The sequence below is a fragment of the Euleptes europaea genome, chromosome 15 (genome assembly GCF_029931775.1).
Source record: "Euleptes europaea isolate rEulEur1 chromosome 15, rEulEur1.hap1, whole genome shotgun sequence".
Taxonomy (NCBI): domain Eukaryota; kingdom Metazoa; phylum Chordata; class Lepidosauria; order Squamata; family Sphaerodactylidae; genus Euleptes; species Euleptes europaea.
The window spans coordinates 9,104,097-9,131,247 of NC_079326.1; the positions used below are offsets into that span (position 1 = coordinate 9,104,097).

Genomic DNA, 27,151 nt, shown 5'->3' on the forward strand with positions numbered 1-27,151 from the left:
TCCTTGCAGGTTCTCCGCTTGCCAATATAGCTAATTTTCAACACAGCCCCATTGTGGATACTTAAATCCGAAGATGGGGACCGTTAACAGACAAGAAAAATCTTTTTTTATGAACCTGAGAAAAACCCCAGGGTTGCAGAAAAACATGAAACCTAAAAAAAACAACAGGGGTTAAAAATCCAAAACTAATAAAAGCAGCACTTGTAGCTTTAAGAAAGGAGAATCTCAGGGAACACTGTGATTTCTGGGCAACCACAGGCAAGGTTGTAGATGGCTAACCATTCAAAGCTTGTAGAAGGCACTTTGGCCACTGCTGCCGTCTGCTTATCCTAGATCCAAGAGCATGCTGAAACTACAGACCTGTTCCTTGAAGGGAAGTGCAACCACATCCAGAATGGTTGAAACCTTAAGTCCTGGGTCATACCTTCAATTTTCCAGTAGCACTTCTATGTTTGGTTTGGGGAAGAGGATAAAAGGGAAAATGAACTGACCCCCACGAGTCCTTATGGAGTCCCTGTTCGTTGAGATATAATGGCAAACTGTGGTTTGCTGCTAATCCAGGAATATGTAATTATCTGGACTTGTGTGAGCAGCAGAAGGAAGTCCATGAGCTCAAGAATACCCCAGGTTCACTCATGCCATTCCATATCGTGGGTTGCTGTTATGTCCTAATGTTTGCTGTTATGTCCTAATGACTCAATGATTTCTACAGTTATTTGATTTGGTTGTATCAAATTCTGAGTGCTGCATGTAAATTACCTTTTTTATTATACGGATAAATGAATAAGTGACTTACTCATGGGTCTTTAGTTCTGCATATTAAGTTTGTGTTTTAAATTGGGCATCTACTTAAAATGTGTAAGACCATGGCCTTCTGATGAGTCAAGTTATTACTATCAACTCTGAACTTCACCAGAATCCCCGAAGCATTTACTTGTCATTGTATTCATAGCAGAATATGTTTCTGGCATTTGTCCAACTAGAAAGTAAAAAAAGCTTTTAAAAACCTCTGTAGACTATGTCTTGAGAGAACTAGTGCCATATATTATACTGAGGCCTATTCCTGTGTTGTCCCTAATTTTTACTGCAAGGTTTAATTAAATTATCTTATAAGGGATTTTGTTTTATACTAGAATTTATTGTTGAATATCTCCTAATTTTTAAGTAAAAAGTTGCTGTAAGTTATATAAAGAAGCATAGAAAAATGTCATTTCAAAGGTTTTTTTTTTTTAAGTATTCTGCCTGGAATTTCTGTGTTGTGTTGGTCACTGAACTGTACTGAACACTATATGTACTGTACACCATTTGATGTGCCAGAATCCTACTGTTCTGTTGATGAGCTTCTTAGGTGACAGATTCTGTTTATCTGGCATACAGCATAGAACGTCCAAACTATCTCAAAATTGTGTTGTCTGTGTTTATTTTCTGTGTAGATCTCAAGAAACTCCCATAGATGGGCAGCCTCCTGCACTGCCACCCAAACAGTCTAAAAAGAACAGTTGGAACCAAATTCATTATTCACATTCGCAGCAAGAATTGGATAATCATATAAACGAAACATATGATGATTCATCATCTCCAGAAAAACCTACAGTAAGATGCTGCCTCAAATTTGCTCCGTTGGTTTTAATCAGTGTTTTTCTTTTGTGGGGATAAATTAGTGCCTGTAAGCCAGTGTCCTCTACAGGTAACTTACAAGTCTATTAAAATTACACACATTCATAATGTGTCTTTCAGTGATGTACTGTCTTCCCTCTGCTTGTTGGCTCTTCAGGCTCTTACCTAATCAGTAATAGATGAGGAATTAAGGATCACCTTGGGATTTGGGAATAGCTCTCCAAAGAAATTCAAAATAGAGAAATAATAACAATATTATGTTCTTATTTTCAGCCCAATGGCGGAATTCCTCATGATAATCTTGTTCTGATCAGAATGAGACCTGATGAAAATGGAAGATTTGGTTTCAATGTAAAGGTACTAATAAAACCAATCCTCCCTTATTTTTGGATATTGTATGTTTTATGTTCTTTGATTATTGACCTCTCTTTTAAAGGGTGGATATGACCAGAAGATGCCTGTCATAGTGTCGAGAGTAGCTCCAGGAACACCAGTAAGTTATCAGGAAGTTTGTAATGATATCTATTCTGATACATGTATTCAGGTCGCTTGTCTCTCGACTAGATCAAAGAAATTCCCCTGAATAGAACACAAATCTAATACAGACTCTTTTGTACTTCATTGTAAAATAATGCATGGGCTTGAATCCAACCAACTGCCAGTGGAAGGTGCCGGTGGCCCGTGGGTTTTTCCTGCATTCCTGTCACAATAGAAGTTCCTTTCAACCACCAAAAGATGACACCCAAAGCTATGGGACCCACATTTGACAAACAGTTGGAAAAATAAAGGGGCTATTTCTCCCTCTTCTGCAGCACTCCCCCCCCCAGCTCACATGACCTTTTGTCCATACGTGTCACATAAAGGACTTCTGGAGGGACGAAGTTGTGGGGAAAATATACTTCGTAACGTTCTCTCATTCAGATTTCTATCCCACAAAATATAGTGCTTGAACAATCTATTGTTTTATTGTTGATGATGTAATTGTGTGGGGATGAGTGAAAGTCCTCCAGCTGGCATCTTAGTTTAAACCTGGAAGTACTGAGGTTATGTTCATGTCCCAGCTAAATATGTTTATAGCATAAATGGCATATTTTACTCTAAAGGAAAATGACCCTGAATGTAAGACTACTCCCTTAAAAAAGAGAAGGTTATACATACACAGATCACCCAGAATTTAAAGAGCCCTCCTAAAAAAAAGGTAGCAGTATAAACCAAGTGTTTCATTATATAGCCATCAATATAAAATAAACAATGGGCAGCCCATTCCTAAAGGGGGGTAGATAGTTGACAGCCGAGGAGGATTCCCGGCCAGGATTTTTTTTTTTTAATGCAGGGTTTAAAAAACAACAACCATGAAACTCCTCCATTGAGTTTCATGGAGCGCCACCAGCTATTTTGCAGCCGTAACTTGATGCCTGCAAATTGGCATGTTCCAGGGCAAAAGCACTTGGAAGCTGCCTAATGGCAGCTCTGCCCCTAGGAATGCCCCCCTGGACCTCAGTGCAAACACTCGCTTTGGAAAAACACTGCTGGCAAGGCAGTCCCAGTGCATGAGGCTCGCGCTGTCGCATCGCTCCCTGGAGCCTGCGTCCATGCCACCTTGGATGGAACAAGTAGCATGGATGCCAGCGCTGGGGTCACGCTGGCTCCTAAGTGGCTGCCCCCCCCCTTTCGGGATTGAACAGAGAGTACAGAAGAAAATAATTTCTTTTACTTTTTGCACCTCTTTGCATTGTAACTGTTCACAAGTAGTATTGGATTATTCTGTTTCAAATTTTAAAAGACTTTTTTGACCACCCCCCAAGAGTCAAACTAAGAAAAGCCTCAGGTAAATTTACCAGTTGGCAGAATTATACCCTTCGTTTGCTTTGCTTTCTTCCTTAGAAGCTCCTTGATTCATAAATCTTCTAAATCCATTTAAGTCAGTGGGCTTAGAAGAGTGTACTATTAAGGAGGATGAGGAGTTGGTTTTTATATGCCGACTTTCTCTGCCACTTAAGGGGGAATCAAACCGGCTTACAGTCACCTTCCCCTCCCCTCCCCACAACAGACACCCTGTGAGGTAGGTGAGGCTGAGAGAGTGTGACTAGCCCACAACAGACACCCTGTGAGGTAGGTGAGGCTGATAGAGTGTGACTAGCCCAATGTCACCCAGCTAGCTTCATGTGGAGGAGTGGGGAAACAAGTCCAGTTCTCCAGATTAGCCTCCGCCTCTCATGTGGAGGAGTGGGGAATCAAACCCGGTCCTCCAGATCAGACTCCAAACCACTGTTCTTAACCACTACACCACACTGGCTCTCCACATCCTTCACAATGTTTTTGTAGGCTAGGAATTCACACTTCTCCAATGGAAGGTGTTATATCTCCAATCTATCAGGTGCATTTAAAATTAACTACCTGCCTTATCCTTTCCTATGTATAATGTCCACAAACCCATAACAGCTATAGCTAATGTTATGCTAACTGCTGTAAAATCCACCAGCTTTTTGAGTTTTGCTCTTCTTGGCAGGGCGGGTGGGGGGGAAGTCAAACTACTAGGCAACTCCAGTCTGAAGCACAGGAAGAAGCAAAAGCTGATGTGGAATACTATTCTGAGCCCAAACAATGGGTCTGTAGAGGAGCAAATCTACCCCCAGTGTACCTACCATTTCTTACCATTTGTCAGACAAGAAGCTGCAATTTCTAAAGCTAACCAGCACGTCCATCCAACTTACTTTTGCCACCACTGCTCTCTGCTAGTGAATGAATTGGCATGTTTTCTCCCAAGTTCTTCTACTCTCCCCATGTGCACAGTGAATCACCTCTCACATTCATCGGATCAGTATACCCCTTTTTTTTATAGAAGCCAAAAAAAGTTTAAAAAGTAATCTTCCTTTAGAGTAAATATGGTAATTGAAAACTAAGCTTTCTCTTACCAGTAACAATAGTTGTGGGCACTGGCAGAATTTGAATTAAATTGGGGTTCAAGGATCATTCATTAGAGCTGAGTTTTAAATGTTCAGTCATTATTAGTGAAATCTTCAAACCTAGAGCAATATTTTGGTACTGTTTTGCAATGCTGTGGTATGACTGCTCTTAAAGAAGCCTTCATTAGACCTTAAGGATCTTTCCAACTGCCGCCTGGTTTTGAATATTTCATACCTAGGCATAGGGAGCGATCCTTTCCCCTATGTTGTTAAACATCTTTATACACCCCCTTGCCCAACTTGTCAGGCGTTTCGGGCTGGGTTGTCATCTGTACACTAATGACACCCAGTTTTACCTGTTGATGGACGGCCATCCAGACTCTGCCCCAGACACACTGACCAGACGCCTGGATGCCGTGACTGGATGGTTGAGGAAAAGCCAGTTGAAACTGAATCCATCGAAGACGGGGGTCCTGTGGCTCGGCTGGGGCGATTTTGGGGTGGGGTGCAGGCTCCCGGCTCTTGAGGCATGCAGTTAGCATCAGCACCTGCCTCAGGAGCCTGGGTGTGATCCTTGATGCCTCCTTATCAATGGAGGCTCAGGTCACAGCCGTGGCCAAGACAGCCTTTTTCCATCTCCGCCAGGCCCGGCAGCTGATGCCCTACCTCTCCCACCCTGATCTAGCCACAGTGATCCATGTGACGGTCTCCTCTAGGCTAGACTACTGTAACTCGCTCTACTTAAGGCTGCCCTTGAGATGTCTCGTAAGCTCCAGCTGGTGCAAAATGCCACAGCAAGGCTCCTCATGTGGACCTCATTGCAAGACCACATTACACCAGTGCTAAAACATCTGCACTGGCTCCAACTGGAGTATCAGATCAAGTTTAAGGTGCTGGTTTTGACCTTTAAAACCTTACATGGTCTAGGACCATCGTACCTACGGGACCACCTCTCCTGGTATGCCCCCAAGAGAGCTTTACGCTGTACGAACAACAACCTGCTGGTGGTCCCCAGCCCAAAGCATATGCGGCTGTCCTCGATGAGGGCCACGGCTTTTTGGGCTTTGGCCCCTGCCTGGTGGCATAGTCTCACTAGTAACATCAGGGTCCTATGGTACCTGAAAGAGTTCCACAGGGCCTGCAAAACTGAGCTATTCCGACAGGCCTACAACTGAGGGCAGCCACAAGCTACTGGCCTCCCCCCTCCCTTTCCCCTCCTCTTGTCATCTGTGGGGGTGTTCCTACTATCTGGTTCACAGTAATTACTGCTGTTTTAACGCCATCTTGTTTAAAAGTGCCATGTTTGTTGTGTTTTAATATTGTTTTATGATCCTGTTGGTTTTAAAGGTTGTAACCCGCTCTGAGCCCAGTTTGACTGGGAATGAGGGTGGGCTATAAATGTGAATATAAATAAATAATGCTTGCTGTGTGATCATTTGTGATCCTTATATGTTACCAGTCAAGATTTTATACATTTATTGTTGAAGGAGAAAACAATGACAGCTGTTGATATAAGGAAAATTATTGAAATCATACACATTTACCACAAATTATTCTTATATCAAACGTTTTTCATTAGGCTCAAATTGTTGTGGAGTAGGTTGTGGCTGTAAGTTTGAACAATTAAATGTTTTATTGGCCAAGATGATATGAATTTCATGTATTCCTGTTCCATTGCTGTTTGTGCTATTTTAGACCTACATCATAAGCTTTTGAAAAATATTTTTGTCAATGACATTTCTTTTGATAAACATAAGTTTGCCTTGTTTTTCTTCTGCCAGCAAAGTTTAATTATTATAAAGGAAAAATTATCTGTAATTTTGACTTTATCAGGGTAATGCGAGAGGAGCCATAATATAATCAGTCCTTCTGTAACTGCCACTTACATTTTGTAACATTATTTTATTTTGAGATAGAGGAATCTGATTTCAGTTATCTCTGCTGTGAGTGCTTTAAGGCAGTGATTCCCCAATTGAAACCATTGCCCTGTATACCTCCTCCCTCCTGGCTTTGCAATCCACCTGTGGGAGAGTACTGACCCACTTCTGGCTCCTGACCAAGTTTGGGAACTGCTGCTTTAAGCAATTACTTAAAAATAAGAGCAGGAGAAAAGTCCTTTCTGTAGCACTTTTTCATGAAACATTTCATGTTGCAGGCTGACATTTGTGTTCCTCGTTTGAATGAAGGAGACCAGGTAGTACTGATCAATGGCAGGGATATATCAGAACATACCCATGATCAAGTTGTCATGTTTATTAAAGCTAGCTGTGAGAGGCACTCAGGGGAACTTGTGCTTCTAGTTCGACCTAATGGTGAGTAATTTTATGCATATGGGGAAACAGTTACCTTTTTCTACATCTGACCATGTTCCTGTCAGAACAAGACTTGAGGGATATCAGTCTTTTGCTGACTGAATTGTAGCCTCAAGATTGTCCACAGCTGTTTAGAATACCAAGTTCTTTGTATTAAAAACAATTGGAGAGCTGTTTGCTTCCTCGTTTTCTGCTGTTCCACCATGCTTCCCCCCACCCCCCAGGATCCCTGTTACAGTTGCTACTACTGACTGATAGGGGCATGAAGATGATATATAGCTCAGTATATCATGAGATATGTTTGTTCTCCTTGTTTGTTCATTAGAGGGTTTATCAAACCTACTGGTGAGAGAAATAAGCAGTCTCAGGATTGGAGGACAGGTTGTCTTATGGACTAGACACTAGTTAAACAGGAAGCAGATAATATAGGAGTAAGTGACCAGCAATGACAAGAAGTAAGCAATGGGTCTCCACAGGAATTAGTATTGGGACCAGTGCTTGTTAATTTGTTTGAAAATTATCTGGAATTTGGGGTGAACAGGTAGGTGGCTAAATTATTTGGGATAACAAGAAACAGTGTTAATTGTGAAGAACTTGAAAAGGATCTTCCGAAGTGGGTGAGTGGGAGACAGTGTGACACATGAGATTCAGTGTAGTATAAAGTAATAAACACTGAGACAAAAATCCTAACTGTAGATATATGCCAGTGACTGCCCAGGAAGGAGATCTTAGGGCTGTGACTGCCCAGGAAGGAGATCCTAGGGCTGTGGTGGATAATTTTATGAAAATGTCAGTTCAGTAAGCAGCAGTGAAAAAGGTAAATTCTGTTCTGGAGATGATTAAGAAAGGTATTGAAGACAAAATAATCCGGTATTGTAATGACCTTGTATAAATCTATGGTGGAGCTGCATTTGGGATACTATGTGGAACTGTATTCTCAGTATCTCAAAAAGGATAGTGTAACACTGGAAAAGGTGCAGAAAAGGGTAACAAAACTATCAAGGGGTTGTAACACCTTACCTGTTAGTAAATAGACTAAGTAATCTGGCACTTCTAAGTTTAGGTGAGAAGATTGGGAGGGATATGGTAGAGGTCAATAAAATAATGTACAGGGTGAATGTATGGCTGAATACAACTCCCCACCCCCACCCCATAATACTAGAATTTGTAGGCATCCAGTGCAGTTGAAGGGCCTGTACATTCAGGACAGAAAAAAAGGAAGTACTTTCTCTTGTGGTCCAGGGTAGGGCAGACACAACCAGTGGGAAGACGTTCCTCTTTGGAGGTACTCAGGGTCGTTAACTTTTTTAAACCCTAGTGGAAGGGACTTCTCCCTCAGTTTCCCTGTTTCAGCCCTGTCTGGCTAGCAGTTAGATGGTTGTTAACTGTGCTTGTAAAGAGCTCAGTGACTCTTTGTCTCCACAGCCTTTTCTGTTTTCCAGCTGCTCACCCCCATCCTCTTTGCTTTATTTGAGAGTCTCGATGGGGGGTATCTTTCAGCTGGGAGCAGGAATTGGGTGATCTTTAGAGGCGAGATCTCCCCACCTCCAGGGTTCTGTTTCCAGGAGGGAGGGAAAGCTGTGGAGACTCTGTGCTTCAGCCACGAGCCTCCCCTGTCACTCTCAGGCAGCAGCAGAGCATTGGTGGCTGCAACAGAGGCACCCCACCCAACCTCCCACCAGACCAAGCAGCCATGAGAAGGTTGTGCTTATTCCAATGAAACTAGGCTTCATGGATTCATCAGTTCCTGCTGCATTGCCCTGTGCTTCTAGGAGCCTGCAGTAGAACATCCCTCTTGCCATAGCCATCCAGAACAAGTAAGCAGGGTCTGTAGATTGGCGAGAGAAAGCAAGAGGGCCAGCCCCTCCCCCATGAGGGCCAAGGTGGGAAAGAGAGGCAAGATGGTGGTACATGCTGGGCTGGCCTATCTTGGTGTGTGACAGGGCTTGGACAAAAGAGGGCCTTCTCTTTTCCAGCTTAGCCTTTCCCCCTCTTCTTCCAGGTAATGGCCACCACTTCTCTAGAAAGGGAAAAGGGGGGACATGGCAGTGCCCAGTTTATCAGGCAAGAATGCTCAATCTAATCTTTTTGCCTGGATTAAGAGAGAGATGCAGAAGGAGATTTGCACCTACATTAGTGCAGCGCTGGTGGGCATCCAACACAGAGGGCCCAAATTCAAATGTGAATCTTGAAGCAGAAGCACAACTGCTCCTAAACTAAAGGCCCATATGCTTTATGTTTCTGTTGTTCATTGCTTTTGTTGCCCTTCTCCCGTTATTCAGTGACTTCTTCTTTTTTTCTTTCGGGAGAAGGACAAATCAGAATTCTACACAGTATTCAAACTGTAGCCACACCACTGGCTGTTACCGCACTTGTATTCCCAGCGATGTATTAAGAGTTTGAAAATGCTATAAAAAATACTGTTTGCACTTTATATTTATTCCCACCAATGTATTAAGAGTTTGAAAACGTTATAAAAAAATACTGTTCACACTTTGTTTGGCCCCTTTAGCTGTGAAGACGTCTTCCAACCATGTATCCAAAAACCCTTTAAAGCGATGTTTTTTATAACATTTTCAAACTCTTAATACATCGCTGGGGATACAAAGTGCGGTAACCCCCACTATTTTATATAAAACCATTACAATCCATACTGTTTTGGGGTTTAGGGTCTTGTACTGCTGCTGCACACTGACTTGATGTTTTTGTTGACCTTTCCACCATGCTGGCAAGATCTTACCTGGATGATTCTACCCAGCTCAGATAACATCAATCAATAATGAAGTTGGGATTTTTGGCCTAGTGAATATCATTTGTGATTTTATAGCTCATTCACCCAGTTTGTAGAGATTTCTTTTGGAACTTGTTCCAGTCTGTGTGGTTTTCATCATTTGAATAATTTGGTGTTTTCTCAAACATACTATGTCATAGTTCAGCTTTGAGTCCAGATCATTTATAGGTCAGTCAAATATCAAAGGGAGACTGCAGCCAAGAAATCAGAAGGAGATTGAGACTGGGAAGGGCAGCCATGAAGGAGCTAGAAAAGATTTTGAAGTGTAAGGATGTGTCACTGGCCACCAAGACTAGATTAGTTCATGCCGTCGTATTCCCTATTACTATGTATGGGTGTGAAAGCTGGACAGTGAAGAAAGCTGATAGGAAGAAAATAGATTCCTTTGAAATGTGGTGTTGGAGGAGAGTGTTACGGATTCCGTGGACTGCCAAAAAAACAAATCAGTGGGTTATAGATCAAATCAAGCCTGAACTGACCCTAGAAGCTAAAATGACTAAACTGAGGCTATCGTATTTTGGTCACATCATGAGACGACAAGAGTCACTGGAAAAGACAGTCATGCTAGGAAAAGTTGAGGGCAGCAGGAAAAGAGGAAGACCCAACAAGAGATGGATTGACTCAATAAAGGAAGCCACGGCCTTCAATTTGCAGGATCTGAGCAGGGCTGTCAAAGATAGGACATTTTGGAGGAGTTTCATTCATAGGGTCGCCATGAGTCAGAAGCGACTTGACGGCACTTAACACACACACACAAATATCACCAGTCCTAGTGCAGAACCTTGGTCAAATCCACTGTTTATTTGCTTCCATTCAACAGCAAGTTTATTTTGATATAATCATGCTTTTCTTCTCTGAAACTTGTCAAAAGGCCAGACCATAGCAGCAGTTGTTTGCAACTGGAGTGTAATAACACTCTGCTTGTTGACCTCCTCTAGCACTCTCCTTCATGTCGTCTTAAGAGTTTGGCTTTACGTTGTCCAAGGGTGAGAGTGTTAATCAAGGACAGGAGAAAACTAGTTTTTCAGTAGAATGCATGCTGTGATCAATTGCCCTGTATGCATTTCTTGCCTAGAAACAACATGTGTTATACAGATACGTGCCAGACAGTGTTTGCTAAATACAAATGTATTTTGTTAGCATGCTTGGTACTATAATAGAACTGTAAAAAGTGTGAAGGAGAAAATTATGGCTTCCATTCAATTCAACATTTCAGGGTCTTTTATGTAAACTAATACTGCAGTCAGCACAGAGAGACACAGTTTGTTTGGCTAGTTAAATCAAAACACCTACAATAATTTATTTTCTGTGACTGATGCAAGGAAAAGGTGAACTCAAAATACATGAATTAACACAAATAACTGGATGACAGAGAAACCTTTTGCTGATTAAAGTGGAACAATTTCAGTTGTTCTGATTCTTTTTCCTTTCTGTTTACAAGCTCTTTATTGTCTTTGTAAACCAAAATATTCAGTAAACATAGTTGTTCTCTGCAGTATTCCAACACAACTGCTTATAGATAGCTTGCCAGTAAAATTTAAGTATCCGTTTAATCAAGGGTGTAGGTTAACAAGGTGATGATTCACAAGAAATTTTTCTGCTGCATGGTATCTCAGAAGCAAAACAAGAATATGTGATATGTACTTCCTTAGGAGGAAGTGCTGTTGTCCATACTATTAAACTATCTGTGAGTTCTTTTCCTTTATACATATTCCTCAGCTGCATGAAATGATCTCCCAAAAACCTTGCTCCCCTTTTGCAACCTGGGTGGGGGGGCGGTCTCAGTTCTCACCCTCTTGGTATTTGTGGAGTCATAGGTCAACTTCATTTAACTGTTATCTGTAATGAGAGGACACTTAACTATTTTGGGGGATTATCTTGCATAGAATGTCTGTTTACACAGAACACAGTTGAAAATCCATGTTATTTAATAGCAGCAATTAGTGTTGATACTTTCATCCTCAGTCGTGCCTTCAGTGGTTGCAGCACTGACCTTTTTATGCCATACCGTAAACCATGGCTGAGATATAGAGTATTTTAATAAATACTGCAAAGATCTCTTCTTCAAAGAAAATTCTTTATTTTATTCCAGAAAGCATAACTTTGATTTGTGTCTGGAAGAATATTCACTGCAGCAGCTATATAAAAATTGTAGAACTGGACCCTTTCTCAGTAATTATACTATGGTTTATTGTAGCTGTTTATGATGTAGTAGAAGAGAAACTGGAGAGTGAACCTGACTTCCAGTATATCCCTGAGAAGTCCCCACTAGATGGCATCCACCAAGATGACAATGCTCTGAGAGAATCGATGTTTCAGCTGGCTGAAGGGCTTATCACTGGAACTGTCCTGGCTCAGTTTGATGTAAGTTGAGTGCTTCCTGGACATTGTGTCCATCCCCATGAGCTTTCTAGATTAGAATCTTTTACCTTGGGGCTCATATCAACCTATGACTAGATCTGCAAAATTGCTTTATACAGGGTGAGCAAATAAAGCAGACAATTTGTATGCCTTTTTTCCCCCTTGCGAACACATTTATAAGCTGTGGGGTTGGGGTGATCTAGGGAAGTTGTCCCCCAGTAAGGTGTTTGGGAAAAGGTTGGATTCACTGCCACCAGCAGTGAAATGCTTTGCCTAAATGGGTTGTATGGTTATGCCTTTTTCTTCATACAGGGCCCTGGACAGCAGTCCACTTGCGCTAACTTCAGCAAAGAAAATGGGCTTGGGGTGTAAGGTTAACCGTTTCTTTGCTTCCTGGAAGTATCCAAGGGTTGGTGACACAGACAAACCATTTCATCTCAAATACATTAAAAATGAGAGGGAACACATGAACCTGAGGATCCCCCAGGTTTATTTACATAGTCATGGCTCAGTTTGTCTCCTAAACTACATTTCTGAAATGGTAGTAATTAGTCTGTCTGTCCACTTCCTCCACCTACACAGCATATTCCAGCAGAACTATTGGTCTGTAGGAATTGTAGGTGGAAACGTAGGTCGAATTTTGACATTCCAAAATCTCTCATCTGCTATGTGTGATTTAAGGCAATGAGTTGATTCCCCCCCCCCCCCGGTAGACCTAATCTCATCAGCAGTTTGAGGAATTATTTTCCCTTTCAAATAATTTTGGTTTTTATTAAAATATGCATAGATTGCATGCTTCACTTGAACTTCACACAGAAACATAATTAGTCTTGGGTACTTTACAGTTATTTCTGGTGTTATTAACACCTTTTCTTTATTATATCATATAGTAAAAGAATGTATACTGAACCCCCCCCCCCAAAAAAAAAATGGATATATAATTTTTTTTACCTTCTGATCTATATCTGGCTATCTCAGCAGCACATTCTCTCTTCAGTTAACCCAGAGGCATTAGGTGACATACAAAGTGTTCATTTTTTTGTCTGCTGTGCAGGCACACACTGGGACTGCACTCGTGCAGGCCGGCCACTGGAGGAGCTTCCAGCATTTTCCTAAATGATAAAAATGCTTCAGGGGAACCCTTCGTCTTTGGAGCACGCTAGTGACCGTTTTCCCACTCAAATGATCACATGCTTCAAGGAGGGGGTGCCCCTCTTCTCTCAGTTCATTCTTTGTCACCCCAGTGAGAGGCTGAGCTTCCAGCTTATCTTGTTTTTTTCTCCTCAGTGAGGTTTTGGCCTCATTCTCTGCCGTTCTTGCAAAATGTCATAGAAGGCATTTTTTAAGAAGTGCACCAAGTGCAGCACAAAAATGACAAGGTCAGATGAACATTACTTCTGTCTTCTATGCCTGGGCAAGGGGAACAATATGGCTTTGTGTAAATTCTGCCTACAATTTACCCCGAAGACCTGCTCTGACTATGCTGCACATTTAAAAGCCAGTCTGTGGGAGAAAGCGTTATCTTGCTCTGAAAACCTGGTAGCAAAGACATCTGTCCTGGTGGAGCACTCCCAAACTTTACTGTCAAAATCCCCAGAAAGGACTGATCAACCCTCAGGTCTGCCCTTGGTTGCTTTTGCCCCATTGGTTCCACATATGCAGCCAACCCGAAAGCAGTCTCAGTCATCAATCCGGTCTTCAATGAGCTGTGCATCTAAACTGCCTCCCAAAAAGGCTAAGGCGGAGACAAAACACAGAGTGAAACATTTTTCGGTTCCAAAGTCAGTTTTGAAGAAACCCTATTGGTTCTGTCAGCTCAACCAATGGAGCAAGGCAAACAGGAAGATCTGGCTTCCGCATGAACTCCTTCTATGATAGATACTTTATTTGCGGCCCTTGGCCAGATAAAACAAGATACATGGACCAAAATGGTCTTACTGACAAAGGTTTACAGACCGAATCTTAAGTCACTTAATTTTTAATAAAATAAAAATAAAATCCAAGTTACAGCTGCCATTTGGACTAAGAGACTACTCTGTGGCAACTAATTTTCATTGCAGCCGTACAAAATTTTGCTATCTGAGGTGATTGAGGGATTATCTTCTTGCAGGAGCTTTTCTATCTTTTCTCTTTCCCTGTCGGGTCCCATTCTCAGTATGAGGGGCTCAGTAAACTTAAAACAGGGTATAGTGTAAAAGTTACAGTTCAGGAGAACATGTTCAGTGGTTTCTAAACCCCGGATTTGCAGGGGCATAGTCTCTCTGCCCTGGGTATCCTCTTGAATTTCCCTTCTAACATAGCAGAGGGTAAGGCTGCGCACCTAGCCAAGGTAAAAGCCCTCCTATATTTGTTTATCTCTAAGTAACGGAGATAGGCTGCCGGTGCAAGGATAAATTTGGAGTGGGGGGGAGCCATAAATAGGGGCACTCTTGCTAGATCTGCTTGTCACTCGATATCTTTAATCCTTTGGTTTATAGTTGACTTAGCTTGATCCCACCCTAACTGAAGTAGTGCTAGGGGGTAACCTAAATAACCCAAGTTATGTAGTTTGTCTTCAATGGCTATTATCCACTTTGACCTAAAGGTATCACAAAGAATCAGTGGAAGAAGACCCTTGGGGTTGAAATTAATTTTCAGCCAGAGATAAAGCGAGGACAAGACAACCCTTGCCTCCACCTTCATCATGCCAGTTTCTAAACAGATCATAGCATTTGTTACACATCTTGGCAATTGCAGGGCAGCTCTAAGAAACTTGGATTGCACTTGTTCCATGGCAATAAGACATGAGGGTGGAGAGTCAAGTTGTGTTCCGTATAACATTTGTGCTAGAGTTTTCGCTTGAAAAAGTTTAAGGGCGGCTGGAATATAGTGTGTCCCTTTGGTCCGGAGAAAATTTATTGTTGAACGGGCTGATCTTTCCCCTAAATTGGCAACATAGGTATTATGGGCCAGCTTGGAGCACGATGCCTGGATTGTCATTCCAAGTAGGGCTGTCGATTCGGTTCGTTACTAACCGAAAAACAGCCGAATTTCCCCTGATTTGGCTGTTTTCAGTTCGGATGAAACCGAACTGAAAAAAGGCGGGAATACGATGCCCCGAATTCAGCAAATTCGGGGCATCGCCGAATAAATTTGGCAGGTTCGGCGTTCCCACCTTTTTTTCAGTCCCCCCCCCCCCGCGCACCTTCAGGGGGCTTCCCTGAAGGCGCACGGGGGGGTGCTTTAAACAGATCTGTTTAGAGAGCCCCCCGCGCGCCTTCATGGAAGCCCCGTGAAGGCCCGAGGGGGGGGGCAAATTTCCCCCCGAACTCCGGATCTCGCGCCGAATTTCGCAGATCCGAAGCGGGGAGTTCGAACATTGGCACGTCCCGAAGTTAAACGGGCCAAATTTTGCCGTAGCCGAACTTTACCGAATTTTTTTTTCAACAGCCCTAATTCCAAGATATTTGAATTGGGTTACCTGTTCCAACCTATGGCCATTTATGCTCCACCTCCTATAATTAGGGCGATTACCAAAAGCCATTACTTTTGTTTTGTCATAATTAATAGTCAGGCGTTCCTTCTCACAGAACGTTCCCACTCTCACTAGCGCCCTCCTTAGGCCAACTGGGGTTCTTGAAAGAAGTACCGCGCCATCGGCATAGAGCAGAATGAATATGCCTGTCTGCTAGTTTAGGTGGATGTAAATCCGGTGCGTTCAAGGAACTGACTATGTTATTTATATAATAGGCAAATAGCAGGGGGACGAGTAAACAGCCCTGCCTAACTCCTCTATAGGTGTTATGGGGCCGGTAAGATGTCCTCTTCTGTTGCACCTGACTCTCAGTGCTGTCCGTTCATGTAGGGCTCGCAGCAGCAACAGGAGCCTTTTATCTACATTTGAGGCTTCGAGCTTGTCCCAGAGTAAAGGTCTGGAAATTGAATCAAATGCTGCTTTAAAATCAATGAATGCCGCATATAAAGAGGGTTTTCCCTTATTGGAATATTTCTCTGCTAGATGTTGCAGGACAAGGCAGTGCTCTATCGTTGCTCTCCCTTCCGTAAAGCCTGCCTGCTCTATTGCCAAAACTCCTTCTATGCATTCGCCTTCACCAGTCCATCCGTATCTGAAGGTGAAGTAGAGCCTGACCCCTCCTCAACCTTTTAGAAACAACTCAGCTATTTCCATGGCAATTTCCTACGCCTCCACCAGCCTGGCAGCATTATATCTTTTATTTACCTTCACCTTTTACCCAAGAATGGGGTGCTTGCCTGGTTCAGCCTGACAATCCAGAGCAACCACCTCTCCATCACAGATAATTTTCAATTCCAGTGGATGGGTGGCCTCTTTTATGCCCCCCCCCATCTGCTGATCAACAAGGTTCTCTCCAAGATCCAAACAGAGGGTGCCTGTTGTATCCTAATCATACTTTTTTGGCCTAGACAAACTTAGTGTCAGGTTAAGAACAGAAGAAAGGCCCTGCTGGATCAGACCAGGGTCCATCAAGTCCAGAGTTTGTTCACACAGTGGCCAACCAGGTGCCTCTAGGAAGCTCACAGACAAGACAACCACAGCAGCATTGTCCTGCCTGTTTTCCGAAGCACCTGATATAATAGGCATGCTCATCAGATCCTGGAGAGAATAGATATGCATTACGACTAGTATCCATTTTTGCTAGTAGCCATGAGTAGTCCTTTCCTCCATGAACATGACCATTCCCCTCTTGAAGCCTTTCAAGTTGTCAGCCATCACCACATCCTGGGGCAGGGAGTTTCACAATTTAACTATGAGTTGTGTGAAGAAATACTTACTTTTATCTGTTTTGAATCTGTCACCCTCCAGCTTCAACAGATGACGCCACATTCTAGCATTATGAGAGAGAGAGAAAAGCTTCACTCTCTCCATACCATGCATAATTTTATAGATCTCTATAATGTCTCCCCTTAACTGCCTTTTTTCCAAGGTTCTGCTTTTAATGTCCAAAGGATTGTTCGTACATCTACCCATCAGGTCAAATTTTCTACGCAGGGGCCCCTTGATTCACCACGAGATTCACAGGTTGCGGTTGACAGCATGGTTACTGAACCAGCCCAGTTAGACTTTTCTGAGAGGGTGGCTGAGTGGGGGTCATGTTTCACCACGCCTCCATGATGAGTACTTTGTCAGTCTATCAATGTAGGACAGCACAGAAGACCGAATATTATGAAAATAATATGTGTTGCACTTACCTGTAGTTGTTGTTCAATGAGTTGTCTTCTGTGCAGGCACACATTCTTTCCCTACCGCATCCCCACCCCACCCCACCCATGAGCTCTCTATATTACTTCTGTTAGATATTAATTCTCTGAAGGCTTGCAGTGGCTCAGGAGAACTGAGGGAACTGGGTGCGCTCCCACTCAGAGTACGTGACCGTTTGAGTGGGAAAATGGTCACTAGTGTGTTCCAATGGGGGAGGCTCCCCCCAAAGTGTTTTTAATGCTTAGGAAAATACTGGAAGATCTTCTGGTATCAGGCCTGCACACTTCCAATATGTGCCTGCATGGAAGACCACTCGATGAACAAGAATTACAAGAAAGCACAACACTGTTTTACATCTACTGCTTTATGCAGCATGGGACCTTTAAGTGTAACCTTCTTGAATTGATAAATGTTAATTAAATTTATAAATTATTAATTGAGGAGCAAGTTCTGGCTTTTATATATGGCTGCATAAGGCTGTAAATGTATTAAGAGCTACCCTCAGTTGGAATGTAGAGATAGGAATGGACAAGAGCATTTACCATGGTTTTTTCTGAATAATCTGGCTAGATTTCTTTTGTTTAAATACAGTAAACCCTTTCTTGCCTTCTGCTCATAGAAAAGGTCTTTTGTCAGTTTGGGGAACAGCACAGTCTATGTCTTGATACCTTACAGATAGTGGTTTCCACATTGCCTAATACTCATGGCTCTTTCCTTGATGTAAGTAACTCTGTGTTCACACCCTCAGCATATGTCTTTACTGGAAATTTAAGTGATGATGAATACTCTGTTTCCCGAAAAGTTGCAGAGGTACAAAATGCATGTGTTGTCTTCCTTGTTCGCACACGGGGGAAAGTGTTTTTAGTGAAATGTTGCCTTATTTGCATATGCCATCATGATTTGTCATATTTTTCTTGCTACTGCCTGTCTTGTTTGTTTCTGTTCAGCAACTTTATAGGAAGAAGCCTGGGATGACAATGTCTTGTGCCAAATTACCTCAAAACATTTCCAAAAATAGATACAGAGACATTTCGCCTTGTAAGTACTTGTATGAAAGTTAAAATCCATTACTAAGCTGTGTCAGTTCCCCACAGCCACATAGCAGCTACAGGGAATGGCTGTTAAAAGTACAGTAGCCCATTTGTACTCAGATCATTGCTGTGGGGGGAGGAAGGACACTTGCCTTCCCTCTCCAGACATTTTCCTGTGCTGAAACAGTGCTGAGGGTGAGTTACTTCCATGTTTTTACTGCTCCACATGCGCAGAATATTCCATGTGGAGCAGCAAAAATGGGAAGATAACATAAAACACCATGCTGTTTCAGTGCAGGAAAATGGGGGGAACATGAGCCTTTTCTCACCCTGCAGCGGTGATCTGGGCCCTAAAAGAGCGTCTAACAGTTATAACAATATAATGTACATACATTTAAAACATAATACATATCAATTAAAAGCTAGGTTGACTAACAATAAATTATTAAATCATTTGGCGCTATTTAATCGTAGAAGTCCATGGCGAGCTTGGAGAGAGGCACTCTGGGCCCCCAGTTGTAACATGTAGATTGAATTATTAAAAAGGGGGGGACAGGAAAGGGAGGCCAGCTACAATGGAAACCGTTAGTGCCCTCAACCATAGGCCTGGCAAAACATCTCCGTCTTACAGGCCCTGCGGAACTGTGCAAGAATGTGCAGGGCCCTGGTCTCGCTAGAGAGTTCCACCGAAGAAAGTTTCAAAAAAGCCCTGGCCCTGGTTGAGGACAGCCGGACATTTTTGGGGCCGGGGACCACCAGCAAGTTGGTATTCTCTGAGCGTAGTGCTCTCTGGGGGGGCGTACTAGGTGAGGCAATCCTGAAGATACAAAGGTCCCAGAGCATGTAAAGCTTTAAAGGTCAAAACCAGCACCTTGAACCTGATCTGGTGCTCCACCTGGAGCCAGTGCAGTTGTTGGAGCACTGGCTTAATATGCACCCTCAATGGGGTCCCTGTGAAGACCCCCCTGCTGCATTCTGAACCAGCTGGAGTTTCCATCTGAGTCTCAGGGGCAGCCCTACGTAGAGCGAGTTACAGTAATCTAGCCTGGAGGTGACCATCACGTGGATCATTGTGGCGAGGTCAGGGCAGGAGTGGTAGGACACCAGCTACCTAGCCTTGGGAGATGGTAGAATGCCACCTTGGCTGTGGTTGTGACCTGCACCTCCATTGATAAGGAGGTGTCCAGGATCACACCCAGACTCTTGACAGCAGGCATAGGTTTCAGCTGCACACTGTCAAGAGCTGGGAGCCGGCACCCCAATTCTGAGCCTCCCCGACTCAGCCACAGGACCTCCGTCTTTGATAGATTTAGCTTCAGCCGACTCTGTTTCAGCCATTTTGTCACAGCCTCCAGACACCTGGCCAGCATGTCTGGGGTGGCATCTGGCCAGCTGCCCATCAACAGATACAGCTGGGTGTCATCAGCATCCTGATGACACCCCAGCCGGAAACTCCTAAGTAGCTGGGCAAGGGGGTATATGTATCGTTCTCCTGACCTCCATTTTATTCTCACAGCAACAACCCCAACCCTGAGGTGTGTTAGGCTAGAGGGTCTGACTGGCCCAAGGCCACCCATCAAGCTTCAGTAGCAGAGCAGATTTGAACCTGGGCCTCCCAGGTCCTTGTCTGAAATTCTAACCACTACACCACAGTGACTTTGGTGGGGTGACTGCTGTTGAACAAAAACAAACAGCCATTCCTGGGTGAGTTATGTAAGTCAATCCATGGCTGCTACCAGGCCTGGTCCTGATGAGTCCTCTCTCAAAGGCTAAAGCAGCCCTGGAAAGGGCCTTGCCTGTTGCCCCTGCCTTTTATTGACATATACCAACCTTAAAGGCTGGCAATATTGTTTTTCTGCCTAGTAATCCCTACAACACCACTAAAATGGCATTTGTTTCATAAAGCTACAGGCACTGCTTCTTTTATTTGGGGAGGGGGTTTTTTGTGTAAGATTTCAAATTTTCTGCAAACTTGGGACTTTTTTCATGTTAGTAGTTAGATCTGACTTGTCTGTCTCTGGATTTAAGTATCCACAGATTTGGTCATGTTGAGAATTAGATATATTGATGTCTTAGATATATTGTAATTAGATATATTAGTTGTCTTTGCTGAATTTACAAATGTGCTGATGCTGAATTTACAAATGTGCTGATTGGTTTCTTTTTTTGTTCCTTATCCCAGATGATGCTACACGGGTCATTTTAAAGAGTAATGATGATTACATCAATGCAAACTATATAAATGTGAGTTTGTGATTATGGTGGTCTTGTACATTGCCTTTCAGATTTAACTTGCATTCTGAACTACTTGCGCTTGCCCTCTGGGGAAGACACTACTAGCAATTATTGGGAGAGGCAGGGTTGTTGAGGCAGTATACACCTGATATGTGTTGTGTGGGCAATGGGAGAGTGATTTGTAGGGAATCCTGCTTGTTCTTTTTCCTTCCTTGCCTGTGTGTGGTTCATTGTCCTTGCATTCCCAGGAGAAGGAGTAGAGGCTCTCTGTCAGAGCTTGTGTTATGAGGTGTACCTGTAAGGGTTCTGAGCAGAGCAGTATTAGCAATATGCTGTAATATATTTGCTCTCTTCAAATGTTTGTGCAAAGTGCTCATTTTGTTTTGTTTTTCTGTTTTGCAAAGTACCCTTTTTCTAGCATTCCATGACCAAAGTTCCCTTGGTGGTTGTGTGTGTGTGACCAATATGAGACCAGCCCCATGCTACACATCCTTTCATCTGAGATATAAGTGTCCTAACAGGGGCTTGTATCATGCTTAGGAGACATCTGATCAGTTGCAGACTTAGTATCCTAAGTTATACCATAGCTGTAAAACATGGTGCCATGTATTGTGGTGGCAGAAACAGTTCTTCCTTTCCCAATGAGTTAAATGGAAGGCTTTTAGCAGCACAATACTACCCTGCAATGGAGGGCAGTACATGCATTGAGGAGGTTTAGTATGCTGACTGAGCCTGTGCCACACATTTCTGGCCCCCTAGAAGAGCGGAGCTACACCAGCAGGGTGCTGCACCAGCCCATCTCCAGTTCATACCACCATAGAGCTTAGAGGTTCACCAGTGGCCTTAGGATTTTGCTGTTAATGATTTAACTCCAACTGTTTGGTTGTTGTTGTGTTGGATTATATCTGATGTTTGGTCGTCAGTTATACATGAACCCAACCTCTCACTCAGTCAACCTTAGAAGCCCTGCTTTGGTTGCCCCCACCATCTCAGGCCAGACATCTGGTGACCCAAGAAAGGGGCTTCTCCATCGTGGCACCAAAACTCTGGAACTCCCTCCCCAGGGAGAGTCATCTGTCCTCTGTATTGGTTTCTTTCACCATCAGGTGAAGACTTTTTTAGTTTGTCTGGTATACACCCAATAACAGTTTTTGGCTCTCCTTCTAGTGTTGTTTGTTTACATGTTTTTAAGAGAATATTATATTTTAACTGTATTTTAATTGTTTTAAAGTTTGTAAGTTTGCTGCCTTGTAAACCCTAATTGTGTGGAAAGGTGGCATAGAATTTTTTACAAATTTATAAATATAGGGGTTTTTTACAATTATGTAATGATTTGATTTTGTAGCCTTTTAAAATTAAACTTGAGTCAGCAAAATCTTTTTTAAAGATTTTTTAATTTTATTTTTAACAAACTCAAACAAACATTAAAACATAAGCACAATATACCAATATACCATTCAGAATTACGACTCGATTATCAACTTCTTTGAATTACATTACTCTTTGTCCTCCACATATCTTTTCATATCTATTAACATATTTATTACTTGTTTTTTGACATATGAGTCAGCAAAATCTTAACAAAATTGCTGTACAGCTAATAAACCTATTTTGTGTTTCTATTTTTAGATGGAAATCCCTTCTTCCAGTATAATAAACAAGTACATTGCTTGCCAGGGTCCTTTACCCAACACTTGTCCTGATTTTTGGCAGATGACATGGGAGCAAGGCTCTTCTATGGTTGTAATGTTAACCACTCAAGTGGAACGGGGCAGAGTAAGTTAACTTGTAATCTTAACTCTCACTTTTAAAAGATTATACATGTCTGAATTGGGTTGGTAGTTATATCTGTAGTTAGGAAGTATTCTTATGCTGCTAGGATTAATACCAGATTTCAGTTAGAATTACAGCATTTCTGAAAATTTGAAGAGCTTGGGCACTTTTTTTCCTGAGGGTTTTTTGGGGAAATATATGCAGTACTTACATTCCTATCAAACCCAACCTTATTTTACTGCATTAACATAAAATACGTCATTTATAAATCTTGAGGGGTAGCTCTAAGTGCCTTACTCATTCAGTAATAACGAGTGTATTCTGGAAACTAAAAAGTGAACAGATTGTAGCCTCATCTGCATAAGTAATCTAGAAGAGCTTCAGGGTTTTAATTACTACATTGGTAATCAGGTAGTAGTTTTCCATGGGTACAAAATAGCATAGGCTTGGAGACCATACTGCTTGAAAAGTTCTGAGCTTTTGGTAAGTTTAACTAAGAAATTGTTTCGAATTTTAAATCAGCAGGCCCATTTACCTTCTTAGAGCCACATGTACTTGCAATCACAAGTTGTGTGGTAAATTATGTGAAAAGAAGTACGCTAGTTGAACAATCTCATGTAGTCTTTACTGAGATGTCAACTAGTCATTAGTGCATTTTCTTAATTCCATTGTGCAATAAAAGTTATTCATCTTGAGTTACAAGTCCTAATGCATGTTTCATAGAATGAGTGAAAAGTAACTAACAAGTGCTTAAAAGAAATAAGGGGCAAAATGAGACTTTTGAAATCTAAACAGATTTTTTTTTAAAAATGTTGGTTTTAGGTAAAATGTCATCAGTACTGGCCAGAGCCTGGTGGAAGTTCTGCATATGGGAATTTCCAGATCACCTGCCATTCAGAAGAAGGAAATCCCGCTTATGTCTTCAGAGAGATGACATTATCTAACTTGGAGGTAAGATTTCAGTGATTCATCTAAGTCTCTGAAACCCTAAAACTATCTTGCTTCAGAAGATCATTGAAACAGCATTTTGCATATACATTTTTAGACACTGAAGAAATTACCCTGTCATGTAAGAAAAAAATTAAGTTCTCACCCTCTGAATATGAGTTCGTTCTTGATTGATTTTAGGTCCCATCTCCTGGTATTGGTAGGTAGAGCAAAGCTAATTTGCCTGGGAAAGGGGTCCTTTATCAGACTCCCAGTTACGTTTTTGCCTTTCAGGAACACAGGGTTCATTGGGAGCTGACTTAGACTCACAAAAAAGTATTAAAGAAAGAACAAAGAGGGCATCTGGTACTCTCCCAGCAAAAACGTTTAAACAATGCCTTGAAGGTTTTTGTGGAATGTTTTTCAAAGTATTCTGTATCTGCTCTTAGCTTTTCCTTCTTGTCTTTCAAAAAGGCCTGAACTTGAAGTTAAGACACAGGGGAAGAGGACAAGTCTTGGTGTTATCCAGCATTCAGGAAAGAGAGTCGTTTACTAGTCATCCCCACTGCAATAAATTTCTTAGGGCTTTTTCTCTGGTTCCTTCTGCTCCTTCTTAGAGTCTTAATGGGGGCGGGGAGGTGATGTCCTGTGGGGTGAAGTTAGCCACTACAAATAGTTTTATAGATAGCCTCCTGTGTCTCAACAAGCAGCAGCAGGTTGATTCCTGCCATCACTGTTTTCAGTTTACTAAACAAGTCCGTAGAAATTGTCCTATCGTTTGAGTGCTCTCTCTCATCTCCTGCACCATACAAGAAGGAGGTCCCTGCTTCCATCTCAAAGTTGACCCAGCAGCCAACCGTGAGTTCAGAATTGGCACTGACTGCTGCTAAGGTCTGAGCTCTGAAGTGCCCTTGTAAGTTGAATCCCACATCCATTGAGCTGGAAGAGGAGCAGGAAGAGGATGGGTCCTAAACTGTCAGCAGTTGCCTCTGCTATGCCTATTTTGGATAGCCTTGCACCACTGCCTCCTTCACCATTCTTCTAAAGTGCAATATTTGAACTCCGTCTCTGAAGGGCAAGTAGAGGACACTTCTGTGGACACTGTTGACTCCTCCATGTCAATGGTCTTCATGAAAGGTCTTCAGAGAACATTTTCTTCAATACCAAGACTGTTCCTGCTATGACGGTCTCAATCTAAGGAGTTTTCACTGACAGACAGACATTAGGCCTCCTATGACTACCCACCCTGGGAATGCTGGGAGTTATCTTTGTGGAGCCAACACTGGTCCCCTCAGTACTGATCAAGATCTTGCTCCTGTACATGTTGTGTTGAGCGCTACTGGTTGTCACATGACTATAAGAGTGGGCTTTCTGCCTACTCTTTATACTAGCCTTTGATTTCTCACTGCTACATCTCAGAAGGGGATGCCATTCCTGGAGTCCACCATCAGGTGCCTCGTAATTGTCATGCTGTCTGGTTCCTAGTCACTCCACCAATCTGCCTCTGGATTAAGCTCTTGCTTTACAGCATGAGCCGTCTTCACCAGCATGGGACTAATAAGCGCCTTCTGCTCAACACCCTTTGTGGCAGATAGCTCAGGCCCTAGATCGCTCCTGGACAACACAACCTCGGCCTCCATTGGCCACAACATCTCAAATCCGAGATACTTAACCATCCCTTTGGTTCCAGCACAAGCTCATCAGTTGTTGACAGCAGCCGTGCCTGAGCAACTCCCACCCATTCCCAAGACCAAACATTGTGACCCTCTACCCTTCGATACTTGTTTACTCATCCTCCCCATGTTACCTATAAACTGAGTGGCTACTTCAGCAGCAATCTAGAGAAGGGTCTTGGAAGACATCTATAGTCATGTGGGCATTGGTCCATACTTTCTTTCATGCATTCACTAAAAAGTTTATATTTTTTTAATAAATTTTTATTGCATTTTTATAATAAATCCAAAAGAAAAGAAAAAAGTAAAAAAAAGGATACATATAAAAGAAAAAATACATATACATATATAGAGCGTAAGATTCTGTTATTCTGTTATTCATTGTTATTCATATAAAACTATATATTGCGCCCCAAATAAAAAACCCAGCCCCCACCACTGTGCCCTTCACCAATGGACTTCCGATGGGGTGTCATGACAAAATTTAACAAACTCACATTATTATACATTAATTAAAATCCCATTGTACTACAATTCGTTAACTATATTTTTAAAATCCGTTTTTGCCCATTTATCCCAGTATGCAGTGGCCTTTGACCATGTAATTTTAAATTCCTCCATATCTTTACCATGTAAAGATACTGTAATTTTGGCCATCCGCATATACATCCATAGTTTTTCTCTCCATTCTTTAATTGAAGGTTTATTTTTTTGGTTCCATTTTTTGGCAATTGTAATCCTTTCTGCTGCAAAACTATATTGACATATGACTCTGTCACCTTTATCCAATTCTTTTTTTGGAATGCCCAATAAACAAAAGGCGGGATCTCTCTTAATTTTTACTTTAATCAAATTATTTGTCTCATTCAGAACTAATTGCCAAAATCTCCTAATTTTTTTGCAATACCACCAAATATGCATAAATGTACCTATATCAGTACCGCATTTCCAACAAAAAGCTTTATCATCTTTTTTCATTTTACTTAATAATACTGGAGTTATATACCATCTATAAAACATTTTATATAAATTTTCTCTTATTTCATTCGAAATAGTAAACCTAAATTCGTTTTTCCACAACTTTTCCCAGATCTCCAAGTCTATATTATACCCTAGGTCTCTCATCCATTTCAACATAACTGGTTTGATCCTTTCCTGTTCTAAATTCAATTCTATAAGTACTTTATAAATCCTTCCTATCAAACCGTTATTACCCTTTAGTAATATTATCTCAAATTTAGATTTGGTTCGATTAAATCCGAATCTATTATCCTTAGTAAAGACATCTTTTAATTTATGATACATAAACCAATCTTTTATCTGAAGTTCTTCACGTGTTTTCAATACCCATGTCCCATCTCTATAATCTATCATTTCTCTATAGATATTACAATCCAAATTTAAATGTGCACCTCTTCTAATAAAAGCTTCTATAGGATTTATCCACCCGGGAGTTTTACTTTCTAAAGCATCTTTATATTTATTCCATATTTGTAATAAATGTTTTCTGATGATATGAGAATTAAATTCTTTATTCACTTTCTGTTTCTCATACCATAAATAAGCATGCCACCCGAATCGCAACTTATGTCCTTCTAATTCTAATAGCTTTGGATTCTCTAAGAGGATCCAGTTTTTAATCCAGGTAAAGCAGGCCGCTTGATAATACATTTTTAAATCCGGTAATCCCAATCCTCCCGTTTCCTTAAATTCTATTAAATTATTATATGCAATCCTATGTCTTTCTTTACCCCAAAGAAATCTCATAACATCCTTTTTCCAATCTTCAAATATCTGTGCACCTGTCACTATTGGTAAATTTTGAAACAAGAAAAGCATTTTGGGTAATAACATCATTTTGATTACTGATATTCTTCCCCAAAGTGATAAAGGTACTTTTCCCCAATTTATCAGGTCTTTTTTAATTTGTTGCCATTGATTTACATAGTTATCCTGGAATAAGTTAAGATTATTATTCGATATCCATATACCCAAGTATTTAACTTTGTTTTCAATATTGAGTCCCGTCTTTTTGACTAATATTTGTTGCTGAGCAAGAGTCATATTTTTAACCAAAATTTTAGTTTTAGCTTTATTAATTTTAAAGCCTGAAAGCTTTCCATAAACCTCCAAAATTTTATTCCATCTGTCAAACTGTTCAATCGGATCAGTCAAAAAACATACTGTCATCAGCATATGCTTTAAGTTTATAATGATTTCTCCCTATTCGTACCCCTACTACATCACTAGACGTTCTAAGATTATTCAATAATATCTCTAAAACTAAAATAAAAAGTAAAGGGGAAA

The 27,151-nt window shown here is 41.6% G+C and overlaps 1 protein-coding gene across 1 annotated transcript in view; it reads left to right on the forward strand.

Moving 5' to 3' along the window:
- The window catches only part of PTPN4 (protein tyrosine phosphatase non-receptor type 4), a 136,046-nt gene that overhangs the window by 93,078 nt on the left and 15,817 nt on the right, over nt 1-27,151 (forward strand). Inside the window, exons 16-24 of the mRNA XM_056861377.1 lie at nt 1,434-1,593; nt 1,891-1,974; nt 2,054-2,110; nt 6,679-6,835; nt 11,824-11,990; nt 18,153-18,243; nt 20,419-20,480; nt 22,101-22,247; nt 23,067-23,195. Of these exons, the coding sequence (XP_056717355.1) occupies nt 1,434-1,593; nt 1,891-1,974; nt 2,054-2,110; nt 6,679-6,835; nt 11,824-11,990; nt 18,153-18,243; nt 20,419-20,480; nt 22,101-22,247; nt 23,067-23,195 (1,054 nt within the window). The remainder of the gene's footprint in view (nt 1-1,433; nt 1,594-1,890; nt 1,975-2,053; nt 2,111-6,678; nt 6,836-11,823; nt 11,991-18,152; nt 18,244-20,418; nt 20,481-22,100; nt 22,248-23,066; nt 23,196-27,151) is intronic.